General features: G+C 49.2%; 10 protein-coding genes across 10 annotated transcripts; 7 read left to right on the top strand and 3 right to left on the bottom strand.

Moving 5' to 3' along the window:
- The first annotated feature begins 305 nt into the window (after positions 1-305).
- BC939DRAFT_437972 (Septin-domain-containing protein) lies at positions 306-2,814 on the top strand. Its single transcript, XM_051553773.1, has 9 exons — positions 306-587; positions 718-737; positions 830-975; positions 1,070-1,192; positions 1,306-1,387; positions 1,521-1,658; positions 1,739-1,940; positions 2,023-2,119; positions 2,223-2,814. Exons 1-9 carry the CDS (start codon positions 579-581, stop codon positions 2,669-2,671), a joined length of 1,266 nt encoding a protein of 421 aa, XP_051416712.1. The 5' UTR covers positions 306-578; the 3' UTR covers positions 2,672-2,814.
- A 154-nt stretch (positions 2,815-2,968) lies between these two features.
- Positions 2,969-4,980, top strand: BC939DRAFT_437976 (ADP-ribosylation factor-like protein 8B). Its single transcript, XM_051553774.1, has 5 exons — positions 2,969-3,201; positions 3,328-3,396; positions 4,102-4,256; positions 4,390-4,551; positions 4,677-4,980. Exons 1-5 carry the CDS (start codon positions 3,148-3,150, stop codon positions 4,789-4,791), a joined length of 555 nt encoding a protein of 184 aa, XP_051416713.1. The 5' UTR covers positions 2,969-3,147; the 3' UTR covers positions 4,792-4,980.
- A 180-nt stretch (positions 4,981-5,160) lies between these two features.
- On the bottom strand, positions 5,161-9,533 carry BC939DRAFT_437979 (uncharacterized protein). The gene is made up of 4 exons (XM_051553775.1): positions 7,934-9,533; positions 7,742-7,822; positions 7,309-7,642; positions 5,161-7,214 (listed from the first exon to the last, which is right to left on the bottom strand). The coding sequence occupies exons 1-4, from the start codon at positions 9,416-9,418 to the stop codon at positions 5,233-5,235; spliced, it is 3,882 nt and encodes a 1,293-aa protein (XP_051416714.1). The 5' UTR covers positions 9,419-9,533; the 3' UTR covers positions 5,161-5,232.
- Positions 9,534-10,508: 975 nt separating this feature from the next.
- On the bottom strand, positions 10,509-13,655 carry BC939DRAFT_406382 (MBOAT, membrane-bound O-acyltransferase family-domain-containing protein). Its single transcript, XM_051552848.1, has 7 exons — positions 12,978-13,655; positions 12,827-12,891; positions 12,321-12,698; positions 12,116-12,235; positions 11,851-12,009; positions 11,205-11,726; positions 10,509-11,120 (listed from the first exon to the last, which is right to left on the bottom strand). Exons 1-7 carry the CDS (start codon positions 13,261-13,263, stop codon positions 10,866-10,868), a joined length of 1,785 nt encoding a protein of 594 aa, XP_051416715.1. The 5' UTR covers positions 13,264-13,655; the 3' UTR covers positions 10,509-10,865.
- A 239-nt stretch (positions 13,656-13,894) lies between these two features.
- On the top strand, positions 13,895-15,456 carry BC939DRAFT_437981 (uncharacterized protein). The gene has a single exon (XM_051553776.1). The coding sequence runs from the start codon at positions 14,043-14,045 to the stop codon at positions 15,405-15,407; it is 1,365 nt and encodes a 454-aa protein (XP_051416716.1). The 5' UTR covers positions 13,895-14,042; the 3' UTR covers positions 15,408-15,456.
- Positions 15,457-16,942, top strand: BC939DRAFT_437984 (histone-fold-containing protein). The gene is made up of 4 exons (XM_051553777.1): positions 15,457-15,967; positions 16,068-16,150; positions 16,283-16,622; positions 16,736-16,942. The coding sequence occupies exons 1-4, from the start codon at positions 15,605-15,607 to the stop codon at positions 16,844-16,846; spliced, it is 897 nt and encodes a 298-aa protein (XP_051416717.1). The 5' UTR covers positions 15,457-15,604; the 3' UTR covers positions 16,847-16,942.
- Positions 16,943-17,157: 215 nt separating this feature from the next.
- BC939DRAFT_437987 (TB2/DP1, HVA22 family-domain-containing protein) lies at positions 17,158-18,573 on the top strand. Its single transcript, XM_051553778.1, has 5 exons — positions 17,158-17,340; positions 17,609-17,849; positions 17,966-17,977; positions 18,119-18,239; positions 18,337-18,573. Exons 1-5 carry the CDS (start codon positions 17,319-17,321, stop codon positions 18,478-18,480), a joined length of 540 nt encoding a protein of 179 aa, XP_051416718.1. The 5' UTR covers positions 17,158-17,318; the 3' UTR covers positions 18,481-18,573.
- A 619-nt stretch (positions 18,574-19,192) lies between these two features.
- On the top strand, positions 19,193-22,165 carry BC939DRAFT_406387 (prolyl endopeptidase-like protein). Its single transcript, XM_051552849.1, has 7 exons — positions 19,193-19,586; positions 19,680-20,043; positions 20,158-20,228; positions 20,325-20,567; positions 20,659-20,752; positions 20,847-21,251; positions 21,365-22,165. Exons 1-7 carry the CDS (start codon positions 19,357-19,359, stop codon positions 22,106-22,108), a joined length of 2,151 nt encoding a protein of 716 aa, XP_051416719.1. The 5' UTR covers positions 19,193-19,356; the 3' UTR covers positions 22,109-22,165.
- Positions 22,166-22,655: 490 nt separating this feature from the next.
- Positions 22,656-24,364, top strand: BC939DRAFT_392229 (alginate lyase-domain-containing protein; the record flags this gene model as incomplete). The annotated part of the gene is made up of 2 exons (XM_051552017.1): positions 22,656-23,566; positions 23,656-24,364. 2 exons carry the CDS (start codon positions 22,656-22,658, stop codon positions 24,362-24,364), a joined length of 1,620 nt encoding a protein of 539 aa, XP_051416720.1.
- A 14-nt stretch (positions 24,365-24,378) lies between these two features.
- Positions 24,379-26,521, bottom strand: BC939DRAFT_437993 (uncharacterized protein). Its single transcript, XM_051553779.1, has 4 exons — positions 26,256-26,521; positions 25,172-25,550; positions 24,893-24,932; positions 24,379-24,738 (listed from the first exon to the last, which is right to left on the bottom strand). The coding sequence occupies exons 1-4, from the start codon at positions 26,315-26,317 to the stop codon at positions 24,587-24,589; spliced, it is 633 nt and encodes a 210-aa protein (XP_051416721.1). The 5' UTR covers positions 26,318-26,521; the 3' UTR covers positions 24,379-24,586.
- Positions 26,522-26,539: the final 18 nt, after the last annotated feature.

Here is a 26,539-nt window from a genome sequence, read left to right on the forward strand (position 1 = left end):
AGGCGGTTTCAGGCCGTGCAGAGTGCAGCCATGTCTCCGAATATGCATGGGTGCTATCGGCCGCAGTGTTTCTCTTTCGGTGTCCTAGGGGCTTGTCCCGGAGGAGACTTCGCGTCGGCACGCGATGGGCGTCTAGGCGTCTAGGCGTCTAGGCGTCTGCATGTCGGAGATGGAAAAACGCGCGATAGATGGAACACTCCGCTGGATGGGTGCCGGTCACTATTTGCCACCAACAAACAGGGCTGAGTGCATTCGAGTACCCTGGCCAAAAGGAAAATAACAAATGAGTCGAACTCCAATGGTATGGTCGGGTAGCGCGCAGCGTGGGCCACCCTGTGTCTCCATCACTCTCCGTCTCTGTCTCTGCTTCGCCTTGGACTCCTTCATCCGCGTCTCAACCATCGCTCGCCTGGATTCCCCTCCATCCCACACCCCTACAGGAGCTCCATTATACATTCCATACTCGCCCCCCTCTCTCTTTCTCTCTCTCTCTCCCTCTCTCTCTCTCTCTCTCTCTCTCTCTCTCTCTCTCTCTCTTTCTCTCGCGTACTCGCTTGCCTTTTAATAATTATTGCCCGATGCCTCTTGTATGCAGCCTGTCCTTTCTTATTTTCGTTCTATTTACAGCTTCCAGGCGTGATTCCATGCATCTCAAGGACCAAACTGATTCATTAACCCTTGACCCGTCTCTCTTCCCAATCTCGTTCTCGGAAAAAGGAATTTGCCCATCAACACAAGTACCGTCGCCCTGCTACTTGACACGCGCAGAGAAAACGCCAATATCAACGCCTTCAATCCTCACGCCCCCTTATTTATCTCAATGCGATAGTGGCCGGTTCCAGGACCCCGGACCATGGAGACACCCTGTCGGTAGACCGTTGGAGCTCACTGCACCACTCGGCCTCGAGACATTGCCAGCACAGCGGTTCTCAAAGGTCAAGCGGGCTTCCTTTGGGCTGAACCTCATGGTCGTCGGTAACTGAACTGCACGCCTCAGTTAAGCTCGTATGTCATACACCGCTTGCAGGATGTTTGGCTAATGTGCTGGATTTTTTTTTCTTTCTTGTAGGCGAGAGTGGATTGGGTAAAACGACCTTTATGAACACGCTCTTTAACACGGATCTCAAGGAGGAGATTCTTCCAAAGAAAATCCATTCAACTCAAACCGTCAGCATTCAGCCAGCGTACTATGGTGCGTAAGAGATACCATTCCCTCAATTGATGTATTCACAATACAACAGGCACAAGGACCTTCCATTTGTTGCAAAGAACTAATTGATGGGATTCTCCGCGGGAATTTCGTAGAGCTGGTCGAAGATGGAGTTCTCTTGAACCTCTGTATCGTCGACACACCCGGTTTTGGCGATGAATTGAACAGGGAACACAAGTAGGTCTTTTTTTTTTGGCTCTATTTATTAGGGTGAAAAAGACATTCATTTGGACCATAGACATGTTGAGAGCAATGCAATTAATCTCTGTCTCTAACCACCCTTTTTGGTTTCTGTAAAAAAAAAACATAGCCTGACGCCTATCATCCAGTACATCGATCAACAGTTCGAGGAATACATGGCTGCAGAACGCCATCCAGGAGTTCGAAAGGCGATTCCGGATACCAGGATTCATGCCATCCTGTACTTTATCGCTCCAACTGGGCATGGGTAAGGCCATCTGTACCTCTTTGGAAAATGGATTGTATTTTGTTACCAAAGACAAGGGCTCACTCTTTATTGTTTTTTAGACTGAAGGAACTCGACGTGAAAGCGTTAAAGACCTTGTCTCAGAAGGTGAACGTCATCCCGATTATCGCAAAGGCGGACACCATGACCGCGGAAGAAAAGCTAGCCTTCAAGAAGATTCTGCTGACGGATCTGGAGGCACACCAGATCAAGTCGTTCCCTACGTCGTACCGGGATCATGTTGATGGTGGGGAGGAGCTGTTTGTAAGTGGTGTCAAAACAGGCGCGCTCATGTACTGATGACACAGTTCCTTATGCTAATAGACTCTGTTTGCAATTCTAATAGAAACACATTCCGTTCTCGGTTATTGGAAGCGACAACTTTCAGGTCATTGGCGGCCGAAGAGTGCGCGCCCGATCTTATCGCTGGGGTGTTGTTGAGGGTACGTTTTTTTTATTATTAAAAAACTGCAGCCTTGGTTTCTCCAGTATCCTGACAACATGAACTGCACTGCAAAGTCTGACTTACTCTTTATCATATTTTAGTCGAAAACACGGAACACTCGGATTTTGTGTACCTGAGGGAACTTTTGCTGGTAACATGCCTGCATGATCTCGTCGACAGTACTCATGGAGTCCATTACCACGAACATCGTGCCAAGGCTCTTCGTTCGAACGGCCGACCAGCGTCGATCCTGGAGTGCGATGACTCGTATGAGGCTCGGATTGAGGGCACTAGGTTCCAAACCAGAGAAGAAATGAACCGTAGAGAGGAAGAGATTCGTCAATCGTTCATCGAAAAGGTGCAGGAGACGGAGATTGCGCTCCGCCAGCGCGAGGAGCAATTGAACGCCAAGAAGGCTGAGATGATCGCAGAGCTGGAGCAGTACAAGGCGCTGATTGAGGCGGAGCAACGCGAGGTGGATGAGTTGTTGGCGAGCTCGCGCCCGAACACTCTGTCGAAGAACTCGAGCAAGCTGTTCAGGGCCAAGTGAACAAGACGTCCTCCACATGTCGGCCGTCTTCCTTATACTGATAACTATATTCATATTCAACTTAATAAAATAGCCGTAGCCGTTCTGTATTCATATATCCATGCTGGCATCGTTCATGTTTAACGACAATATCAAAATGGGACATTGGTGAGGCTGCACAGCAGAGCTCGCCACATAATTATCGCAGCGCACAATCCAGATCGGATGCGCACTTGGCGTATCAGACGTGAGGTATGGACAATATACGACTGCAGCACGCGCCAGCGTCCTTTTTACACTTAATGGCCACGTTGAACACAGTGTCTCCCCCCTCCTCCTTCTTTTTAGCTTCTTCTCCTCTTTTGTCGTTTCTCATTCATTCCATTCCCTCCGACATCAACATCAACACATTAACACCTACCCACTTTACGGAAAGAACAGGGCCCCGCTTGACACCAGACACAACAGGAGCAACCACAACTTAACATAAACCCGCGATGGCGTCCCTTATTCAGGCACTGCTCGACTGGCTCCGGGGGCTCTTCTTCAAGGTTAACAAAAGCTTCATTCAAGCAACATGAGGAAGGACTTTTTGGCTTTTGGCTTTTGGCTTTTGGTGAATGAGAGCTGACAATGCCAACGAAACGTTGCTATGGCTATGTTTCTTTCTTATTTAGACCGAGATGGAGTTGACGCTGGTTGGGTTGCAGAACAGTGGCAAGACCACGCTCGTGAACGTTATTGCAGTACGTACAGTATGCGGCCACACACGCTCTGAAGGATTTTTTTTTTCCTCTACCCCCATGCTCTCTCAACTACACCGGCATCATCTCAAGTGAAGCAAAGACCATCAAGATATGCAGAACCAGGGAAAACGACTGAAACCGATGTCTAAACATCCAGGATAAAGTGCTTTCCAGGACAGGATCAAACTCCAAGGAAACATCCAAATCTTCCTGGGAATAATCCCAGCCATTTTTCATTACAGAGGTCGACCGTTACTACGACGATATCCTTAGTATCAGCAAATGGAGCGGATGCAGAACCATATACCAATGTCCACGTTTACCCTGGAAGATGCAAAAAAAAAAAAAAAAGTCTGCGGACAAGGATGGTGCCGGACAAACAGGACTCGGACTCGTGATGTTTGCCACCACTTGCTATTCGTCCCCCCTTGTCCCCATAGAACATAACAACGCAACGCAACACAACATCATTTCCCTTCCTCCCCCTATTTCTTTCTATTTCTTTCTTTTTTTGGCGTGGTTGCAGAGGCGTCATTCCAAGCTTCCTCCTCCCGTCCCCTGTCCCCTGTCCTCCCGCTACCACCTTGAGCGAGCAAAAAGGGAATGAAAAACGATGTCGCCGAGGGGTGGAACTCGACAGCCCTCGAACAAAAAGTCCGGTATCTGATTATTATTTTTTTTCTGCCTCATCTCGTTATCGAATAGTCCGGCCAGTTTTCGGAGGATATGATCCCAACAGTCGGCTTTAACATGCGCAAGGTCACGAAGGGCAGTGTTACCATGAAGCTCTGGGACATTGGCGGGCAACCCAGGTTCCGGAGCATGTGGGAAAGATATTGCAGAGGCGTGAACGCTATAGTGTAAGATGTCTTCTCTTTGTTTTCTCTCTATGTCTCTGAGGTTTTGTGTGGAAAAAAAAGAAAAAAAAAAGCTGACCATTCAACCTCTTCTTTTTTTTTTTTATCATCTGGAACTGGATATACCATACGATAGATTTGTTATTGACGCGGCAGATCCTGATAAGCTGGATGCAGCAAGGACAGAATTGCGGAACTTGTTAGACAAACCTCAGTTGGCAAGCATTCCAGTGCTGGTCCTGGGGAACAAGAATGATTTGCCAGGAGCGCTAACAGTCGAACAGATCATTGAGGCATTGTATGGCAAAAAAAAAAAAAAAAAAAAAAAAAAAGCGCGCCCCGCACGGACAGAAAGAGACGAAGCGAGTTGTTCGTGACCATCACAAGGAACTAACACAGAAGAATCTGTATGAAAACTCATAGGAACCTGAAACAGATTGCTAACCGCGAGGTCTCGTGCTATTCCATCTCGGCCAAGAACCAGACCAACATCGATATCACGCTGCAATGGCTGATCAAGAAGGGCAAGGGAAAGTAAAACGTCGGAGACAACATATTCCGGCGGCCCGTCTTTCTCTGGAAGAGGAAAAAATACATCCGGTACAGGAACGACAGTCGTTTGCCCTCCTGTTTTGGAAAGAATGGGAGGAAGGGGGAGAAAGCAGCTTTGCGGTCGTAGTAGCAACACCGTTAATAATAATAAACGACACATTCTAAAAAGCGAGAGCTTCGAAATGACCAGACTTGTTAGCAGTATCGAGCAGCTACATTTTACTTGGTACGATACTATGCCCATGGCTGTAGTATTGAGTCCAAGCAATCGCCCCATATTTACAAAATGGCTACTTGTCATCTTTAAGTACTTATCGCACAGCATTTCTTAATCGTGTATTTGTTCGTATATTCAGAATAATTTATATAGAATATTTCATTTCAATGGGGGTATAGAAACATCTCATCGAGAAGCACCTCATTCACATCAACGCGCCAAGATACGTCGGACTTGCTCATCCTGCTCCGCCAGCAGCTCCTCCATGGTTTTCTCGTCATCACCTCCATCTATTCTGGCTTCCAGCCCTTCAGCACCCTGGAGCAACTCCTTGGGTATACCACGCAGGACACGCGTCTTGCTCGCCATGCTGCTGCTGACGCCGCCGCTGCCTTTTCCGCCACGGCTTTTGGTGCCAGTGTTAACAAACATCATGGGCCCTGCGCCCTGGATCAAAAGACTCTCGACCTCGGACTCGAGCGTCATGATCTGTGTATTTACCTCATCCTCGTTGATATCCGCAGGATCCAAGTCTTTGAGACGAATCGTACCTGGGTTCGACCTTATGATCTCACGCAAGGGATCTGTTGGCTCCTCCAAGGTGGACTCTGCGCTGGGTATGGCACTGCTATTACGGGGATCATGGCTTTCGTGCTCCTGACTTTCATCATGTCCATGGCGGTCCTCGACATTGCCCTTGTCCTTCAGCGCCATATCCTGTTCTTCTTCCTCCTCTTCCTCGTCCTCCTCTCCGACGCGCTCCACGTCGATCCTGTAAAGAGAAGCGCGGTGATGATGTGGGTATGGATGGCCCGTTCGGCCATGTTTCATTACGCGTGGAGAGAGCGGCGACTGAATCTGTGTTTGGGCTTGAGGCATCGTAAGTATGCTCCCAAGGGCGTTGGTAGCCGAAGTCGCCAGATGTGAGCTTGTGCTTGTCGAACTCATTAGTTTGCCAAGCACCCCCCGGAGCGGGAATAACTGAGGAGGTGACTGCTGTCGATTTTGCTGTTGGTTCTCTTGAGCGGCATCATGTTCGATACAGTCCAGACATACACGGATGGGCTTTCGAAGCTCCTGTGGAATAGCATCAGAGAGCTCTGTCGACGAAAAAGGGTCCTGTATAACTACATCCTTCATTTGGCAGCACTTCCAACAAATAACGCGCCCGCAGAGTCGACAATGGTGCTTGCGGACTAAGACTCCGAATTTTGTCGTCGAGCACACCATACACACTGTCGCGTCTTCATCTCGGACCCAGCCGGCTCCCTTTCGCAGCGTTCCCATCGCGCAGTTGCTGGCCGGAGTTGATGGTAGAATCGAAAGGGTCGAGGACGAGGAAAATCTATTCGTGTTCTGAGCACTGCCATGACTGTTACTGTTGGTTTTGGTGGCAATTGCAGATAGATTCGTTCCAGATGACGATGACTGCACCGACGACGAAGCCGATCCCTCCTCAGAATCATCTTCTCCGGCCTTCGCCTTCTCTTCACCGCCAACAGTCGGAGCAGCAACGGCTTCCAACGCAGTCTTGCGCGTCTTGCTGTGATCACCGCCCTTCATGAACCAAAGCCCATCAAAAGCCGAGCCCGACGACGTCCTATCCATTCCTGGCCGCACTGATCCTGTTGAAGACATCGAAAGCCGGTTTTGGAGCTGTTGCTGTAGCATTTGTTGCTGCTGGTGATGGTACTGAAGTGTGTTTGCTGCATTAGCGCCTCGTAATGTAGCATAAGAGCTCTCCTTGCTGTGGTCCGAGAACGATGGGAATGATCCGCCATTCAGCGCAAAGTTGAATAGACTTCCAGCCATAGACTGTGGACGGTTCAGGTATTGCTGGTACTGGTATGGATCGAAGGCACCTCCACCTGGCGATGTCAAAGGCGAGGTTGTGAAGGTGCCGCTAGGGCCGATGGCGCCATTACCATGGCTGCCCCCAGTCGGTTTGATAGATCCCAGATTCAGGCTACCAGGGATGCCCCATGTCTTGAGGAAGGAGGTGTCAAAGGAAAATGCGGAGTGGCGCTTGAACTTCTTAAGGTCTGCAAGATACTTGGATTGGAAGAGGAGGTGATGCTTGTGTGCGGCAGTCGTCTCGTTCAGAAGCGCGAGAAAGCTGTCCCTGGCGGCGGTCGAACCAAACAGTAGAATCAAAGACAGTTGCGGTGCAGCAATCTTTAGCAATGGCCGCTCTATAGAGAAAATGATGAAATCACAGAGATACCGGTTCAGTATACCGGGCATTTGCATTGACAAATGTTTTTCCAGTTTATCGAAAGACCATACCATCATTCTCGACAATGTCGGCTTGCACCTGGGTCAGTCGAGAAATGCGCTGATTCTCCAAATGTCCAGCATAAGGATTGTCTTGTACAGCTCCCTGGACTGACTCAGATACATGCCCCTGTTCCTTGATGTTGCCTGTCGAATACTCCTTTCCTGGGACAGGTACGTCACTGGCGCTTTCGCCTTTGGGTTCTCCCTGGATGGAGTCGCTTATTGCAGAACAAATCTGCTTATCTGACACGCCACTTGTATTTCTTGTTGACCCCTGAACCGGTTCTGATACGCGCCTTCGCATCCTTGTTCCAGTGACCAGGACATCTGAGAATAGATACAGCTATCAAAGACACGACAAGAGGAGGCTGGCCAGTGAGTTTGGGACAGCAATCAGGAGTATCAAGGGCAGCTCGCTTGAATCTTTGACTTGTCGCTATACCATTTCCTCGCGCTTCTCTTGACCTTCTATCCGGAGTACACGCGTTGAGTGGATCAGACCCCTGCCATTTGCAATAAGGGGCTACATTTTTTCACACACAAACGAACGTCAAATCGATGTTAGTGGCATAAGAAATGAATCCTGCGCACAGACAGCCGACTCAAATCTCGATATCTTGATTTGATGCCTTACCCTACCCTGGTCAAATCCATACTCGATCTCACAGATCCGATGGAATTCACCAAATCGAATATTACGACTAGGACGATCCTGTCGCCTGCCGACCCGCTGAGCTGCCAACACCTTGGCACCGCCGTTTTGTTGCATCGCTGCAATCATGGCTGCACGCTGCATCGCATCCTTCTTGGCTTGTGAAGTCAACGTGGGCAGCGAGGACCTTTGCGGAAGGTTCGTGGACGCCGCAGAGAACGTCCCAGCATGGGATTCGCCGCCATTTCCACTACCGTTGGCAGAAATTGCTGCACTCTCACCTCCTCTACTACCTCTGAGTAGAGCCGAGGATGCAGAGGCCGTCAAAGTCAGCCCTGCAGCCAGAGTTCCTCCTACACCATGGTGATGGTTCCCTGAATGATGGCCATTCGCGACAATAGCCGATGCCGACGCCATGGTCTCGCCTACAACCGCCACACCGGTAACACCGCTTCCACTGCTGTTTCCATTGCTGTCAATCATAACCAGGTCATTGTGAGGATCGTCTAGATCCAGCAATGAGATAGCATCGGATCCGCACATAGTCCTAGTGCCTCCTGAAGGAAGTGTCATTCCTCCATCGACGTGATGCTGCTGCTGGAGATTGGCGAGCCCGAGACCATGGATATCCCCGTGATGGCTTGACCGCGAAGAACCTGCATTTGCTGTGAAATACGAATTATTGCTGTTGGAGCTCAAGAAGGCCAGCGTTTCGGCTCGTGACATCGTCATACTAGTAGCCGTCGCAGCAGCGGAGGCCGTGGGCGAAAGCTGGCCGAGTGTCGCGAGATTGAATCCGGCGGCGTGCCGCTGTTGGTTTGGAAGGATATGGGGCGCCACCATGGGAGTTGCCGATAGTTTCGAGGTCGAGAGGGGTCGGCTGAGGACGCGCCCTGTGGGTGTAATTGTTGGAAAGCTCTGGAATCCTGCTGATGCTGCCTCTGGCTGCGATAACCGCCTTGGAACTGATGGTTTTACTGGGTTGCCGCTTTTGGCAGCGCCATTGCTCTTATTACGGGTTATGCTGGCACTCTTGCCGTTGTGTTGTGCGGTTATGACAGGGTCGACGGCGGCGGTTGCCTCATTGTCAGAGGCAGAAGTGGTGCTTGAGTTCATGGACGTGCCTGAGTCCTTTTTGTGGAGCACAGCCGTGACAGTACCTGCTGAGGCTTCGTCGTGGTCACACAAAGTAGGGATCCCATTGGTCGAGATGGGTGATAAGGGCTGTGCTGAAGAGGTGGCCTGTGGTGTTGTGGGCGAGGTGGAGTCTGGCGAGTATGCGGAGGAGGACGTTGAGCCAGCGTCGTCGATGGTGCCTACGACGGCAATGGTTTTAGTGGTGATGGGTATAAGTTTGGACGGCAGTATGCTCTTGACACCTAAATGAGTAGAGCCGTCCACTGCCACTGAAACTGGCGCTCCTTGGCCCTCGAGTGCGATACTGTCCATAGTCGTGCTCTTGCCCATAATGCTTCTGATGGTTGCGGCTATAGAGTCTTGGTCTTTCGGATAGAGTGTTTCCTCTAAAATAAAGTAAAGTCGTTGTTCGAGTTGAATTTGGCGGATGATAATTTTGGTGGCAAATTCCAAAAAAAAAAAAAAAAAAAAAAAAAAAAGTTGTCTCGAGATGAGAATGTCTTGATCGTTAAGTATGAGCGAGAGTGTGCGAGAGAGAGAAAGAGAAAGAAAAAGCGAGGGAGACAACGATGGTCAGGTTATGAAATGGAGAGGTAGTGGCGTATAAATCCCGTTGGAATGTAAAGATAGAGGTACAATGTGTATATCGGTGAGAGACTAAGGAATAGATAGATCAGAGATACGAAAGAGGATGAGGAAGAGGAAGACGAGGAAAGATGCGAGGATAAAGATGGGTTGTGTTGTGCATGCAAAGGGAGGGAAGTTAGGGAAGTGGAGCGAGGATACGGGGATAGCGGCGGCGGCGGTGGTGGTGGTGGTGGTGGCGGTATGGAAGTCAGGGACGGAGGAGACGTCTCGTGGAAAAGGAACTGGGAAAGGGGTGGCGGAATAAGGAAAGATGACCAAGCAAGCAAGAAGAAAAGAGAGGGAAAAAGAAGTGGCGATCGAAAATTAAAAACCTGTTCAGCAGGGGGTGTATGTGCTTTCCCCTGCCCCATCCAACTGTCAGTCTTCCTCCAGACCATGGAAATGGCTCGTGGGTTCGTCCGCCTTCGCGGTGCAGTGCGGTTCAAGCTTAATTGCAGCAGTATGCGGGCGTGTCTTCCGATGGTGTGTGTGTGTGATCTCCCTCTTTTTTTTCTGTTCATGGGGTCGGACAAAAAGAGAGTAAAAAAAAGGGGCCGATGGCCAATCTCAGCTGCGTGCCTCTTCTTGGTCACACTGCTCTTTTTTTTGCGTCGAATGAATGAAAGTGTGAATGAGAGGGTAATATATTTGAAGACCCATTCAACCCTACGATGGGGTCCAGTGTCATCATTATCATCACCATCATCTGCGGCACGCGCGTTTGTTTTCCCGCTCGTTCGTCCGAGATGATTGACATCAAAAAAGCACACGATCCCTGTCATCCGCCGAAAATATCTGCAACACATCTCTGCAATCTGCCCAATGCTCCAGCATGCACAAGCGTGCGTGTGTTACAACCGACACACTTTTGAGGACACGGTTCACCAGGCATTTCAGACTATCAACGTCATCCGTTGTCCCCGTGGGCCTAGGAACCACGGGGTCCATGAAGTCAAGCGTCTCAAGAGCAATTGACAGACTTGCACGAGCTCGAGGCCCTCATCCCCACCATCGCCTAACAACTGCCAATATTAATCTAACGTCTTCACAGCGTATCCTTGGCTCTGTGCTTTGTGGGAAGCAACCACAACAGTTGTGGTTCAACGCCGAGCAACAAAGAAAAGAGCAGTTTATTTGAAATATATCACCGTTAGCAATTCAAAAAAACACCGCGTCTCTTCTCTGCCTCACGCACTTCAAACTGCATCTGTGCACAGACGAACATCGCACAGAAACAGCAACACATGGTCACCCATCCCTGAGCAGTCGAGAAGAGACCGTACAACATGTTCTTAACGCCCTCCAGTCCTACGCAGAATCCAACCAAGTTTGCAATCATCATCAACAAAATGTTGCCGACTGCTCCGACGGCGCACAGATGGCGGTAGTATGGCCAGCTTCCCCACTAAACATCAGAAGAAAGAATTAATTAGTGGTTACTTGTTTGCAAAAGGATAAAGCATGAGATTCTTATGACAACTCAACATACTTTTTTCTTGGAAAACACTTTGCTGGCAATAATCTCGGGTAAGATGAAGAACGAAATGAGCCATCCCCATGCCAGCAACTTCAAGTTGATGTCGTGCCAGACTGCGACAAATGTAAAGACGGCCCAGATGTTGTAGATCGCATACCGCGAGCCACCCAGTGGAATGTAAATGTATCGGAGGATCCACAGGTTGTAACTCTTGTGCCAGCTACGCCAGAATCCAAGGGCCGAGTAGTTGTTGGTTACACATCGGATCATATTCTCAGGAGCCTCGATGCCGTCCAGCAGTGCCCAAAGGCGGAAGAACCGCCAAATAATCATCAGCTTGAGCCAGATCAGGATTAGGTTGAATAGACCAATCATGCAGATCTGAAGTACGGGATCGTTATCCCATGCCTGACGCTTGCTGACGGCGACCATGTGCATGTAGTGCATAGTGAATTCCATGGTCAATAGAGAAAAGATGAGTCGACCGACCCACATAACGAGCGTCTTCCCTGGGATACTCTTGGGATAACGCAGCTATGTAATTGTGTTGGAAGGAGACAGCAGAGAGTCAGCATCGTTCATTCACAAGATGCTCCTTCAAAAAAAAAAAAAAAAAAAAAAAAAAAAAAAAAAAAGGAAGCTAAATGAAGAAGTTTACCTGAGAGATAAAGTCGTTAAAGGTCATGATGGGTCCGGCAACATAGAGCGGTGCATAGAGAGTAAATGCGAGGTAGTAGACAAAATTGTAATCCTCGGCAAATGCAGGCGTGCTGACCCGCTCCTTGTCTGTTGTAGGTGCCTTATCCCTGTCTTCCTTCTATAAAGTTGGGAAAAAAGTCAAGGGCACATGTTACACATCTGCTCTGCTTGCCTGTTTCGTTGCCGCGTCCATCTCTGTTCATTTGTTTTGACTTATAACGTACAGTAATGCTCTCGCGGGTCTGTTTGTGAGACCAGTAGTAGTCCAAGTTGAATGACACAAGTCGAAGCATCGTGAAGTTGAAGTTGACATCCCAGCGCCTGTTCATACCTGTGTTGCCGTCCTATAACGATAGAGAACCCCTTTATCAGAATCGTTTCATTACTGGTGACGATATACAAGCAAACGGAATGGGAAGAAACACTTACCAACCATGCCAAGGACTCGTGCAAACTGGCGAACTGGTAGCCTTGGTGGGTCTCATTCAAAAAGAGGATGGCGAGGTTGAAGATCCAGGTAAGAACAGGCATCATGCGGGATGATCCGCCTAGTTTGGCAATCGCGTAATTGGTGGTGACAATTGCGCCGATCTTGAGAATACTGTTGCCATACATGAAATAGAGGTAGACGGCCGAAAAGGCTAGGAAGAAGTAGGCGCGATATAATGGCTGGAGAGGCGACTTCAGCGGTGTCACTGGCACAAAATAGAGGCGGTACAAGTGACTGAGAGGAACGTAAATGCACATCACGGCGGCAAGGACGGGCAAGTTGTTGCGAAAGTTGGCGTACTGTTCATCGCTGTTATCCTATTATTCAACGAACAATCGATCGATCGGGATAAATGGGAAGATGGTCAAATTGAGTCCATATGGCACTTCAACATACTGTGCTAGAAAGAAAAGACATGAAAGCTTGTTAAAGCTTCGAAACACACCACTTTGTATCCGAACCAGCCATCCGAAAGCAGATCCTTGAACTTGTCATAGTTCGGGTTCGACTCTATTACGTTAAAGGGATATGATGAGAAACTGCGCTCGATTGATCGATTGAATGCAGAATGCGGCTCAATATTCATTCTTGCTCACCCGAGCTGGCATCGTGGCCTGTCTTGAACATGTATGGCACACAGGTGATGAAGACGAAGTAATAGAAGTAAAACTCCTTCGTATTCCACAGCGACGGGTTTGTGCTTCGGTCCTGATATCTTTTCTTATGAACATAGCTCTGTGCTACTGGCTGGCTCTGCCCAACAAACGACGACGCTTCCTCGGTCGAAGCTCCGAATGCAAGTTGCGTTGCATCGTGGTCGTTGCTATCCTGATGGTTGACACGGAGCAATGGATGATGCTCGTGCTGCTGATGTCCTGTCATGCTCGTGCTGCTGCGTGGTTGTGTCTTATGTCGACTATCCCTGCTGTTGCTGTCCCGGATTGCCTTTGTTGCCTCCTGTGGTTTATAAAGTCAAATGGGTTTAACAGAGAGTTGGAATGGAGAAAGCGCGTACAAACTTGAAGGCTAACCTCGGCTTTCATGTGCTTGAAGAAAATTGAGTGAGCGCCCTTGACCCTGGATCAATTTTTAGCCAGAAATGGACTGAACAAACCAGTTGGGTGGTAACACTGCCATGAGGCCATGTTCCCATATCCCTTGTTATTCTTGGCTAGCGCGTCCTTCTTCAATCAAACGTTCTACTCGAACTTGACTGGAGAAGGAAGCATCGGCTACGCAACAATTGGTGTTGAGGTCGTGAGCTTACTCGGGGCATAGTGGTTAGAGGATAAGATATCCTGCGCGGTGAAGTACTCCGTGTCCCCAGGAAAAAAAAAAAAAAAAAAAAAAAAAAAAGAGCGAACGAATGAGTGTAGCCTGCGTGGTTCAATTGCTCGATGGAGCTCTAGCAACCGAGAATAAAGAGCGGCCATTGAAGTGCTACTGCACGATCTGTATCAGCGGTCTTCGGTGTGCTCTTTGACGCGCGAAAACCACAGGGTTCTTGAAAGAGCGCTCCCGCAAGAAGATGGACACCACAAACATCAAGCCACTAATACCCTGAACCTCGACTCCACTTTTCCCTTGCCCTTTTCCGTCCAAGGCACCCAAGCACAGCAACAAAGCAATCGTGAATCCAGGAACTAGCAATCACCAGGACAATGAATAAGGCGACGCTCAGAGCAGCCTCGTTCATCGCATGTAGGAGGTCATGGAGGCTCCCTTGCTGTTATGTGCAAACAACTTTTCGATTTCGCTCCACCGCAACTACCGCCGCCACCAGTTCTATCGAAGCTTCTCAAGCTCCGTGCTCTTCCATAAAACAGACCCCGCCCCAGCCTCTGTTTCAGCCCGAATCTTCGGTCGCATGGGATGTATGTTCACTGCAACCTCAAGCCAAGGAACGTCGACGGAAAAATTCCAATAAGCGTACAGCAAAGGAACAGGCACAGGCACAGGCACAGGAGACGTCATCCTCGATACCTCATCCAAAAGAATGTTCTGAGCCGTCTCTACAGCCCCTAACATATCAGGGACAGGCTGCTACAGATAATGATCCCGGCTTTCTAGGCCTTAAACCAGCGCCGTTTCCTAAGGATATTCATTCCTGCATGCCATACGTAAATCGGAATGTGCTGTACAAAAGAATACATGAGGCTCAGTCCATCAACCATACCCATAACGACCTCGAGAGCTTTGAAGGTCTTGACCACAACACTAGCAGCACCATCTATCGAGGAACGCTTTTCGAATATCAGACTCAGGAAATTCTCAAGAAGCATCTCGGCATTTACACGCAACGGTCTGCAGGAAACGGCGACCTGGGCATCGATCTTCGTGGAACATGGTTCTTACCATTGAGTGCTTCCGCGGAACCAGGGGACATGGTACGGCATCTAAAAGTGATCGTGCAGTGCAAGAAAATGAGCTCCAAGGTCGGTCCGAAATTTGTCCGCGAGCTGCAGGGCTCGCTCTCGTATGAAACGCAGCCGACCATGGCTATCTTGGCAATCTCATCCGAGTTCACCAAGCAGGCCCTTCTCCCATACGCAAAGTCACTGTGGCCAATGGCGCTGGTAGTGATCGACACTAAGAAACAAGAGTGTCGAAAGTTGATGTGGAACAGAGCCGCCGAGAAGGTTATGCATGGACTGCAGGTCGCCACACGATGGTACAAGGGAGAAGACGGACAATTGGAGAGCAGGCCAGTGCTTTGTTTCAAGGGCGAGCTCATTAAGCGGTTACCAGGACCTCATCTCAATGAAGGCAAACGGGAAGCAGATCAGGATATGGAAAGTATGGAAACCGCCAACACTTCACCGATCGACTATTCGATCCCAAATTGGAACATCAACACAAAGCCAGAGTACCTGCGCATTGTTCCCAAAGCAACGGGAGGATGGGATCGTGCGGATCTGGAGGGCGAGGACGCAGATCACCCCCCTCTTCATTCAAATCACTTGGAACTGCTATCATGGTCCCCTCCATTTCCAATCCAGGAGTCGATCCAGCCATCGACTGAATAAAGGAGACTATTACTTTCTAAATGACCTCTTTTGTGAGACAAGCAGTGTTGAAACGTCCAAGGAAGACTATCACCTGATGCTACCTTTTTTTTTCTGTGTGGGTCTCATTTGTAAGTTACCATTTGTCTACGGGCGTATCCACTCACAGCTCTTCGAACCTCTTCTTTACTCCAATCATAACATCCGCGACACTAACCATGAACCCGCAGCATCAGCGCGCCAACTCCTCCGGGACACCCTATCCAGCACCGACTGGTTACTATCCGGAGCAACAGCAGCCCAACCGCCAGCAGCAGGGCCAGCAGATCGTACAGCCGCAACACCAGCAGCCCATGTACCCAGTGCTCCCTTCCATGAACCACCCTCCGCCACCGCTGATGCACCACCATGACCCTGCGTTTGCACACCATCAACCCATGCAGCAGGCACATATGCATCTGCTTCAATCCTTCTGGTTGCGACAGATGCATGAGATCCAAAACTTACCCCAAGACTTCAAAATCCACCACCTTCCACTGGCGCGCATCAAGAAAGTCATGAAGACAGACGATGATGTCAAGGTTGGAAAGAACGAAACAGCAGCTGACACGCGCTCCGGAAAAATGGTGCATCTTGAGTCCCTACCTACTTATCCTTGTTCTTCCACTGTGGTATGATCAGGCCAAGATGATCAGCGCCGACGCGCCGATGATCTTTGACAAGGGATGCGAGATCTTCATTACGGAGTTGACACTCCGCGCATGGCAAGAAGAAAAGATGAATCTATTAAAATGCTCGGCGCATGTGCCATATTGCAGTTCATTCATGTCGAGCGATGTTCTCGATTCCCTAATCTGAAACCATTTCACATTTCACATTTCCAAATGACGCTGCAGGATCCACGCAGAAGAAAACAAGAGGCGGACACTCCAACGAAGCGACATTGCGGCAGCGATCGCCAAGACCGACATGTTTGATTTCCTGATCGACATTGTCCCGCGTGAAGAGTACAAGATCTCGCTTCCCAAGGAGCACAAGATGCAGCACGGGATCGCAGGACACGATCGTCGTCGTAGCCAGGAAATGTTTCATCAGCCCATGCCTGGACCCGCGAGCGCCACGGGACCCAAGGGACCGGGTGTGGCTGGTGCTGGTGTTGGTAGTGCGTTGGACGCAGGCATGGGTTTGGAAGGATACTACCCATACGGTATGATGGACAATAGCACGTATACGCTGGTATGTGAAGACATGATCTGTGTGACATTGACTATGAACCTGCATATGTGGTCTGTGCTCTCCTCAAGTCCATGAGTTGATATCATTTTTCATTCATTGCTGTGAAATGCTAGAGCCAAGAGCAGCAGCAACAGCAACAGCAACAGCAGCAACAACAGCTACAAATGCAGTATATGAATCAAGCACAGCAATCGCATCCCTCGCAGCAGCAATACGATTACTAGATGCAATATGAATGGCAAGGAACAGGCGTATTGTCCACTCACTTGTAGTGTTATTTAAATAGCCTGCATTCGATATACAGCAATACAAAAAAACCTGCAATGTAATGTAATGCAATGTAATGACAATGCTTCCTCGAGGGCTATGAAGATGAATGGGTGGCAGCCGAGACCTCGTTTCCTCCTCGCATGTCCATTTCGTTAGCTGAAGACTGCGTGGGAATAAGCTCCAGGAGCATCAGTCGACTCGACGGCGGAATGGTTTTACAGTGGGTTAACATTTTTGACTCTGGTCCCCCGTTGCTGGTGCTGCTGTCGCTTGTGGCATCGGTATGACACAATCATTTTCATTTGCGCAATATGGATTGTGCACGGGGGACAAAGCAAGATAACCACGGTTGGGCAACTGAGAACTTTCTTCTTTCTTCACTTTCTCTCTTTACACAATCTGCCTGACAGCAACCACATTTTGACAATGGAAAGCATCCAGACTAAAGGTAACGCTGGCAAAACAATCTAGACACAAAGGGCACAACCAACGTACCTCGCTTTCCTTGGCGCGTTCAACTTCCTTCGTCCCTTAGCTTCCTTGGCTCTTTAAGGCTCAGGGATATGACACCGCCTGTTGGACATGGACAGGAATGTCAATCCGCTTCTCTGTCCTCGAAGGTCATCTTCTCGATCGGCTACGGAGCCGCCTCTAGTCCTTCCAGACATTGTCCGTATTAACGACCAAAATAACCTGTCCTGTGAACCTTTTTATAGTACGATACTACAACGCTCAGCTGGACAAGGAATTAGGACAGTATCCACAGTTAAACCGATTCCAGGCAGCAACAGGAGTTCCGAAAACATTCCTGGCCCTCGGATCTGGTGTGTTTATCCTGTTGATGATCTTTTTCAACTTTGCAGGAAAACTACTGTCCAACATTCTCGGCTGGGTCTACCCGGCCTACCGATCCTTCAAAGCTCTGGAAACGCCGTCCCAGGACGACGACAAGCAATGGTCCGTTTGTGTTTGATCTCGCAAGGGAAGTGGGTGAGGACGTCCTAATGAACATGTCGCTTTAACACTGTATTCTTGCACCTTTTTTTTTTTTTCTTTTTTTTTTTTTTGGATAGGCTAACCTACTGGTATAGTAATCCGGGGCGAGAGAGAAACAATATCGTCATCCGAACAGCAGCAGTGAAGATATATACAAGCACTAATGTACTGGCATATGAACGAACACTCAACAGCTTGCATTTTTCTCGCGCGTGTACGTACTCTTTTAGGGCCGTCTACGGATTTGTCGCCGTCATCGAATCTTTCACGGACATCCTGCTGTATTGGTTCCCGTTCTACTTCTTCCTCAAGACCATCTTCCTTCTCTGGCTCATGGTCCCCCCATTCAATGTACGCCTGTGCGACATTGAGAAACATAAAATGAGGTTTATAACGCAATGCACAGGAGATTAACGTGCGTTTTTGGTGGACTGTGCTATGTATCTAGGGTGCTGCTCTCATCTACGTGAGGATCCTTCGTCCGTTTTTGATTCAGCATCATGGTCGAATTGACAACACTTTCAGGGATGTCAAGTCTAGGGTCTCTGCCGCAGCCTCTGAATTCGATACCCGCCCGTCTGCTGCACGCTAGAGGGTGCTTATGACGAGTTCTTCACACGATGGATTAAAGCTATTTCAGTTGTAGGATCATTTGTTCAACAGTGCTTTTCAAATTGAATACATTTTGCCTCCAACTTTCATGTTCGATGAGGACTTCTGCAGAGCACGCCATGGGTCCTTTTGTGTGACTCTCACCAAAAAGACTGACCTGCAGAGCAACCTCACCCTGAATGCACACCATTTATGTCGATATCAGCTGGACAAGGGAAGAAAGGGAACCAAATGCAGGCTCCTTACCCCGCTCGCATTCTGAAGTGCTCACAACAAAAAGAGACACAGCAACATCGACCAACCATCCAATCAAACGCGACCAGTTGTCACATAAAGCCCACCGTAGATACCTTCCCCATCCTGCCTTTGATTGTGAAACGAGGCTAGTGTACGTCTGTTTCCGTGGGAGAAAAATGAACGGCCGCGACGGGGCTGGGGAGGAAGTTGGAGTCTTGCTATATATCTTGGAGAGACTCATGGCGCGAATGGGAAGTAGCAGACGGATGCATCGGCTCGCTTTTCGTTTTTGAAGTGCGACGAACCCCTTGGGGCTTTGGGCGCCAGGCTTTATTTCATTCTTGTGGCAGGAGGGGATGGGCCCAGCTGCTGTCATGCCTGAAAGAATAGAATCACGCAAGGGAAATCACGGTGCCACAAAATACAATACGCCCCTGGCCGTATAAAACGCCAGCGACGTTTTTTCTTGTTCCCTTCTTCCTTCTTTTCTTCTTTTCGTCTTTCCCTAAGCCTCTCTCTCCCCTTGTTCCTCTCCCCCCACCGCTCTTTATCCAGCCCAACCCTCAACCCCTTGGTCTCCTCAAGCGCACTTCGCCAAGCAACACATCCAAGCCCTACAATGCTTACAACTGAGCCTGAACTCATCACGTCTTTGGACGGCAAGATCGTCTATCCCCAGGTCCGCCGTAGCGATTTCGCCGAGACCCTCCATGGCACTACGGTCGCCGACCCCTACCGCTGGCTCGAGAATCCCGATTCAAAGGAGACCAAGGATTTTGTCGAGGCCCAGGCTGCGTTTGGAAACGAGTTTATGAACAAATTTGATGCCAAACAAAAGTTCAACGAGCGGTATGGAAACACGCTCTGTATATTTAGGAATGGGCTTTATCATTTCAAGCAGCCCTCTAATCATTCATGTCTTTTACTCATCTCTTCTATTAGTCTGACCGCTTTGTACAACTACGAGCGCTACTCTACCCCCTTCAAACGCGGCGACTACTACTACTACAGATACAACAGCGGTCTGCAGGCCCAAAGTGTTCTTTATCAGCAGGACAGCCTCGACTCGAAGGCCCGTGTCTTCTTGGACGTCAACACTTTGGAGGCGGATGGCACTGCAGCCTTGGGCGCCAGCGCCTTCTCAAAGACGGGATTGTTGTACGCCTATTGCCTGTCCAGGTCAGGATCTGACTGGAACACGATCTACTTGATGAACAACAAGGGCGAGAAGCTGGACGATGTTATCGAGTGGACAAAGTTTTCAAACATCTCCTTTACGCATGACGACAAGGGATTCTTTTACTCTGTAAGCCATGCCTTCTCTTGTGGCCTAGCTTTTGTCGTGTCTCGCAGGAGCTGCGGGTTTGACATTACTCCTCTCCGATTCACTGCTGACGTCAACTTCTTTAATTCAATATAGAGTTTTGAGAAGCCTGATGTCGATGCCGGAAAGGCAGGAACCGAGACCGCGGTCAACCACTTCAAGCGCCTGTAAGTCGCTGTATTGGCTATCAGATGATTTTGCGGCATAGTGTCGTGAGAGCGAGACGCACCCTAATCATTTCCCCATCTTTCCCACGCTATCAGGTACTACCACAAAATCGGTACTCCTCAATCTGAGGATGTCCTCGTGTTCCTCGACAAAGAGAACCCTACTTATCACCCCGATGGCCGCGTGTCTGAGGACGGCAAGTACTTTATCATCACCATCGCCAAGGACTGCGACCCTGTGAATATGCTGTACTTGATCGACCTTGAGGAGGAGAAACAGATCACATCCGATATGAAGCTGAACAAGATTGTTGACAATTTTGAGGGCGAGTACAGCTAGTGAGTACTTTCCAGTTGCACAGTGTGCCAACCGCGCAGACATACCAGAGCTCTAGGTCAACATAGCTAATATTGATCTTTTCCCCTATAGCTTGACCAATGTTGGCACCACGTTCTACTTCCAGACAAACTTGAACGCTCCTATGGGCAAGATTGTCAAGTACGACCTTGACAAGCCCGCAGAGGTAATGGACTAACTGTCATCATGCTTTCTTTTTTACCTTGTGATCTCCTGGCAAGCTTACTAATCTGAGTCCTATGTATTTGGCTGCAACACAGGGCTTTGTTGAAGTCGTTCCCGAGTCAAAGGACGTCTTGGACAATTCCCAAGTCGTGAGCGATGACAAGCTTGTTCTCCACTATATCCACCATGTGACCAGCAAGATCGTTGTTCACGATCTCCCCACCGGCAAGTTCATTCATGAGATCAAGATTCCCGTTGGCACTATCGTCAGCATATCCGCGCGCCGAGAGGACACTGAACTCTTCATCCAGTTCATGTCGTTCCTTACCCCTGGCACCATCTACCGTTATGATTTCAAGGTCGAAGATCACGAGCAGAGACTATCGGTCTTTAGACAGGCTGAAGTCAAGAACTTTGATGGGTCGCTGTTCGAGACCAAGCAAATCTTCTATTCTAGCAAGGATGGAACCAAGGTTCCCATGTTTATCACTCACAAGAAGGTGAGCCACTTTTTTGCATGTACTGCGCTCGCCTTCATTGCTTGAATGATCCAAACTCTAACGCGTTTTTTGTTTTTTGTTGTCTCTTTCTTTCTTTCTTTGGCAACTTTTAGGGCCTCGTGCTGGACGGCAACAATCCCGCGTTCTTGTACAGCTATGGAGGATTCAATATTAGCATCCAGCCTGTGTATTCCCCAGAAATGATTGCCTTTATCCAGCACCTCAACGGTGTGGCCTGCTACGCCAACATTCGTGGTGGCGGAGAATACGGTGAGGAATGGCACAAGGGCGGCGCGCTCAAGAACAAGCAGTCTTGTTTCGATGACTTCCAGTCCGCTGCCAAGTACCTCATCCAAGAGAAATATACCCAGCCCTCTCGTCTGGCGATCAACGGTGGCTCCAACGGTGGTTTGCTCGTCAGTGCCTGTGTGAACCAGGCTCCCGAGCTCTACGGATGCGTGGTCTCGGATGTGGGCGTCCAGGACATGTTGCGGTTCCAAAAGTTCACGATCGGACATGCCTGGCAGTCCGAGTTTGGATACTCTGATGAAAACAAGGACGATTTCGAAAACCTGCTAAAGTACTCGCCTCTGCACAACGTCCGCAAGGACCATCCTTACCCGGCCGTGGCGTTGTTTACATCGGACCACGATGACCGTGTGGTGCCTCTGCATTCGTTCAAGTTGGCAGCGGAGTTGCAGCACACGGCAGGACCGGTGACGGACAAGCCCTTGGTGCTGAGAATCGAGACCAAGGCTGGCCATGGAGCAGGAAAGCCCTTGACAAAGCGCATTCAGGAGAGCACGGACAAATTCTCGTTCATTGCTCACTCCCTTGGAGCCAAGTGGGTTGATTAGGAGGCATACAAATGTATCTTCATCTACAATGCGAATAAAAAAAAGTAAATGAAGAATCTGGTTCCGCTATATGTGAGTGAGACAAAGAATGGGCGAAGTGCGTGGAGCCACCTTCCTAATTTGGATTTGGATTTGAATTTGAATTTGATATTGACACGCACGTATGAATACGCCAGCATTCCAGTATTCTTTGGCTATGGTTCTTGGTATGATCCCCCTTTTCCCATTGTTGCCATTCCTGGTGCTCCCTATTTCTTTCTCGTCTTTTCTCGTTTTCATTCCATCCTTCCTTCATTCGATTCTTCCCGTTCACACACCTTCCCTTTGACCCTTTTGAACTGAGAATATACAAAATAAATAAAAAATGAAGTCAAACTCATCTGTACTACCTTCCCATACCGCCCTTCAGTTCAAGGTTAAGCCTTTCACCCTTAGTGGAGGAACCAGCCCCGTCAACCTGATGGGCCGCATTACCCTGCGTCGTGTCGTCCTCTTTTTTGGTGGTCTACTCTTTGCCTACATCATCGCCACCACCGTATTTATGCCCATGATCATTCAAAACCAACACTCGGCTGTCAAGCATAAAGAGTCCGATCCCTACGAGGATTCTTCCAGCCCACCACCGAATGGCCAGCACCCTGGCTGGAGATCATCTCAACGACAGCAACAGCAGCAGGGGCAGCAGGAGCAGCAGGAGCATCTTAGTGGTAGTGGTGGAGGGATTGAACACCATCCGCCCAAACAAGTACCTTTAATCCAGTTGGACCCTATCGGCGAGAAGAACAGGCCTTGGCAGGCTGACCAGGACAATTCAGGATCTGGATTAGAGTCTGGGCCTATTAGTGATACAGGGTACCACAGTACGGACAAAGAGGAGGTCATTGTCGATGATGAGGCCAATGTCCCTGGAAGTGAGATCAGCGAGGTCAAAGAATCGGCGGTAGCGATCGCGACCCAAGAACGTAAAGCTTCGCCTGTGAGCTACGCGCACTTTCTGAGCGCAATCCGTCGGGAGCGCAACTACGCGATTGCGTTGATGGTCCGAGAGGCGGATCTGGCGGTGCAGTCGACAGAGGTGTACTCGGTCACTAACAAGAACCAAACGGCGCCCTCGAACGATGTCCATGACTATCTGTCACTTTCAAAGTACTACTGGCCGAACAAGAACAAGCTCAGTGGGCTGCCGTACAAGAGGATTGACGGACATGTCAATCCGGAGATCGAGACCGTGCGCGATTACCGGTTGTTGAGGACTATGATTCGGGAGGTCCATATCATGGGGATGGCGTACCATTTCACGGGACGGAAGGAGTATGCCGACAAGTGTGCCATGCGGCTCAGTGAGTGGTTCTTGGACGAGGCGACCTATATGAACCCTAATATCAACTATGGATCACTGAGGAAGGGTGAGAAGTTGGGGGCGCGGACTGGAATCCTCGACATGTTTACGATTTTCCGGTAATTCTCTTTCAGTATTTCAATATCCTGAGTAGACGAACGAAACGAACGCTTTCTTCTGATACTGGCTTTTAATATATGACGGATAGAGTATTCGATGCTCTCCACTACCTCAAACAGGAGCCGACCTGGCCTCAGGATCTGATCCCCCGCCTTCAGAAATGGTTCTCACGATACGTCCAATGGCTCGAGACTGCGTCCCTGGCCCGGCTCGAACGCGACGGCGACAATAACCACGGTACCTACTTTGACGTCCAGATCATTGGCATCTATCTCTTCCTCGGCCGCGTGGACGACGCCCGAGAGATCGCACGCAAAGCTCTCCATAAACGAATCGACCCTCAGATCAACGCTCAGGGTATGCAGCCGGAAGAGCTGGCCCGCAAGACATCCTGGTATTACTCCGTCTTCAATCTCCAGGCCCTGATGACTCTTGCACGCTGGGGTGATGATCTTGGTGTTGACATGTGGTCCTATGAAGGTCCTGAAGGTCAATCTATCAAGAAAGCCGTCGACTTTTTATTGCCCTTCTCCCTCTCCGGCGGCGAAGGTTGGCCAGTCGAGAACCTCAGGGGGTTCGATATGACGGACTATCTGAAATGTCTCCAGATCGCCTGGCATATTTATGGCGACGAAATGTACATCGAAGCGATTGAAGTGCTCGAGCCCAGAGTGCAGAAAGACATGGACGAGGGTAGGATCAAGTCTGTCAGTACATTCATGTGCGACATCTCCACCCTTTTGGAGGCGACCGTCAGGGGTGGGCAAGGATTCATCTGGCATTGGTGTCTGACATGAGCAAAAAGGAATGCGCCCTGAGGGCATCCATGATATAAAAAAATATATCGAATAAAATAAAAGGTTCAGGAGGTATAAGTAAGCCCAACTCAGTCTGATCTTCCGCGGCTTTATTGTTGACAAGCATATTTCCATAATATGCTAAACTGCACCGCTCATCGCATTAGATGGATGTTGTGGTCCTGACGGCTGGTGTCTTGGTGTCTTGGTGTCCTATGCTCTTTATTCCTGGATGCGTGTGAAGCTGCGTCCTCCCCTTGGCTTGTCGTTCAACTTTGGATTGTTTTTCGTCAACAGGTCCTTGCCCATCTTTGCAAAGTCAAAGTCGCAGTCGTGCTTCGTCGTCGCCTTGTGTGCGTCGCAGAACACGAATTCTATATTTTATAAATCAAAGGATGCGCCAAGCAAAAACATATTAGGATTATTATTCATTTTGTATCCCAAGAAAAAAAGAGAGAGCCAGGGTCTGAAAGACAGATGATGGGTCCGAATACATGAGCGTAACCCAGACAATGTTCAAGTACTTACCACATCGGCACTTGTTGATGGCTTGCTTGGCAAGTGGGATCTATAGGACGAAATTGAATTGGCAAAATATATATCGGACGTTAGCGAATCAGCGTACACATCCACGATAGTCTGCAGTTGCATTTATTATAATGGCCAAATGAAACGAGTCATCCGGCAGTCGATGCAATGTTGGGGACACAAGGTGCAATACGAAATCAATAAACACTCGCTTCCAGAAATTGCTCATGTTATTTGGTACGCAAGATGTATAAAACAAAGCAACCCTTGGCGACATACCTTGGCACGACAGAGGTAGCATCGACCCTTGTTGACTTGAGGAGGACGCTCGCCCGGTGCAAGACCCTCGGAAACGTCGGATACGACGGATGTCGGCGTGCTCACACCGCTCTCTGGGGTAGGCGTTGGCGCATTGGCGATTTCGGGTGTGGATGGCGCCGGTGTGGGCGCAGCGGGCAATATGGCTGGGGTTGTGGATGCGGGCGTAGTTGTTGTCGGTGCGAGTGCTGGAGTGGGTGTGGAGGGCTGCGTCGGCTTCTCTGAGAGCGTGGCAGTAGATGATGCGGCGGTGGCGTTATTGCTATCGGTTGGAATGGTGCCGTTCTTCTGGCTCAGCTCCTTGAAACACTTTGAGCACATGTTGTTGTTGAGGGGATTCCTATTGTAAAGCATTGTGTTCATCAAAAGGTTTGATTAGTCACTAATCCAAGCAGAAAGGTCCATTGCGCAATTGCGCTCGACGCTGTGGTCTCTTCTGCCAGTATGGAAAGTCGGTGTATCCCAGAAACATAGCATATCACGTTGAGCGAGACTGCAGAGAACACGCAAGCGTCCTTTTTTTTTTTTATTTACTCGTCAGATTGACAACACAGACATGTGGACATGAAGAGCAGGTCGTGTGGTACTGCATTCAACTCAAACGTCAGGCATAACTCCATGCAGCATCACCAAAAAAATAAAAAGAAAAAAAGGAGGAAGAGTAAAAAGCATGCTCTGCAGCAGACAGATACACCAAGTAAATATAGAATGATTCTCGTCTTTTTTTTTTTGTCATGACCATAAGGCATACACATCTCGTCACCACAGCAATGTTTACATAGTTTGGTGCGATGGGGACAGCACAAACAAAAGACAGCAGCAGTGAGTGGGAACACCTGGTCGTCAGCCGGCATGTTACGAAAAAAAAAAAAAAAAAAAAAAAAAAAAAGTCAAAGGGGGGGAGGGGGGAGGGAGGAAGAAGAGAAACATTGAGGCCGCGTGTGCGGGCAGAAAGGAGTGAGTGGGGAGACGAGGAAGGGAAACAAGACAAAAGAAGGCAACGGCTGTTGGAAGGAAGAGGGGAGAAGGGGGATAAGGGCCTTACCCGTAGAAACCACACCCATTGGCGCAGTTGATGGGCATGTTCTGGGCGTTGTTATCTTCCATAGTAGCTGTAGAGGGGTGGTTGGTGGCGAAGAATGAGGAGCGAGGGAGGTGTAATATAGGGATGCGGGGATGTCAGGGCACACAAATACAGCGGATGTGTGGATGGTGGCGATGGAGCTGGCTAGTGAGTGGGAAGGAGGAGATGGGCAACAAAAGAGAAAAGAAAAGAAAAGAAGGACAGTGAGTCAAGAAAGAATGAAGAAAGAGAGATGAAGGGAGAGA

This window comes from Gamsiella multidivaricata (assembly GCF_025024155.1).
Source record: "Gamsiella multidivaricata strain RSA 2152 chromosome Unknown BC939scaffold_5, whole genome shotgun sequence".
In the NCBI taxonomy this organism is placed as follows: Eukaryota; Fungi; Mortierellomycota; class Mortierellomycetes; order Mortierellales; family Mortierellaceae; genus Gamsiella; species Gamsiella multidivaricata.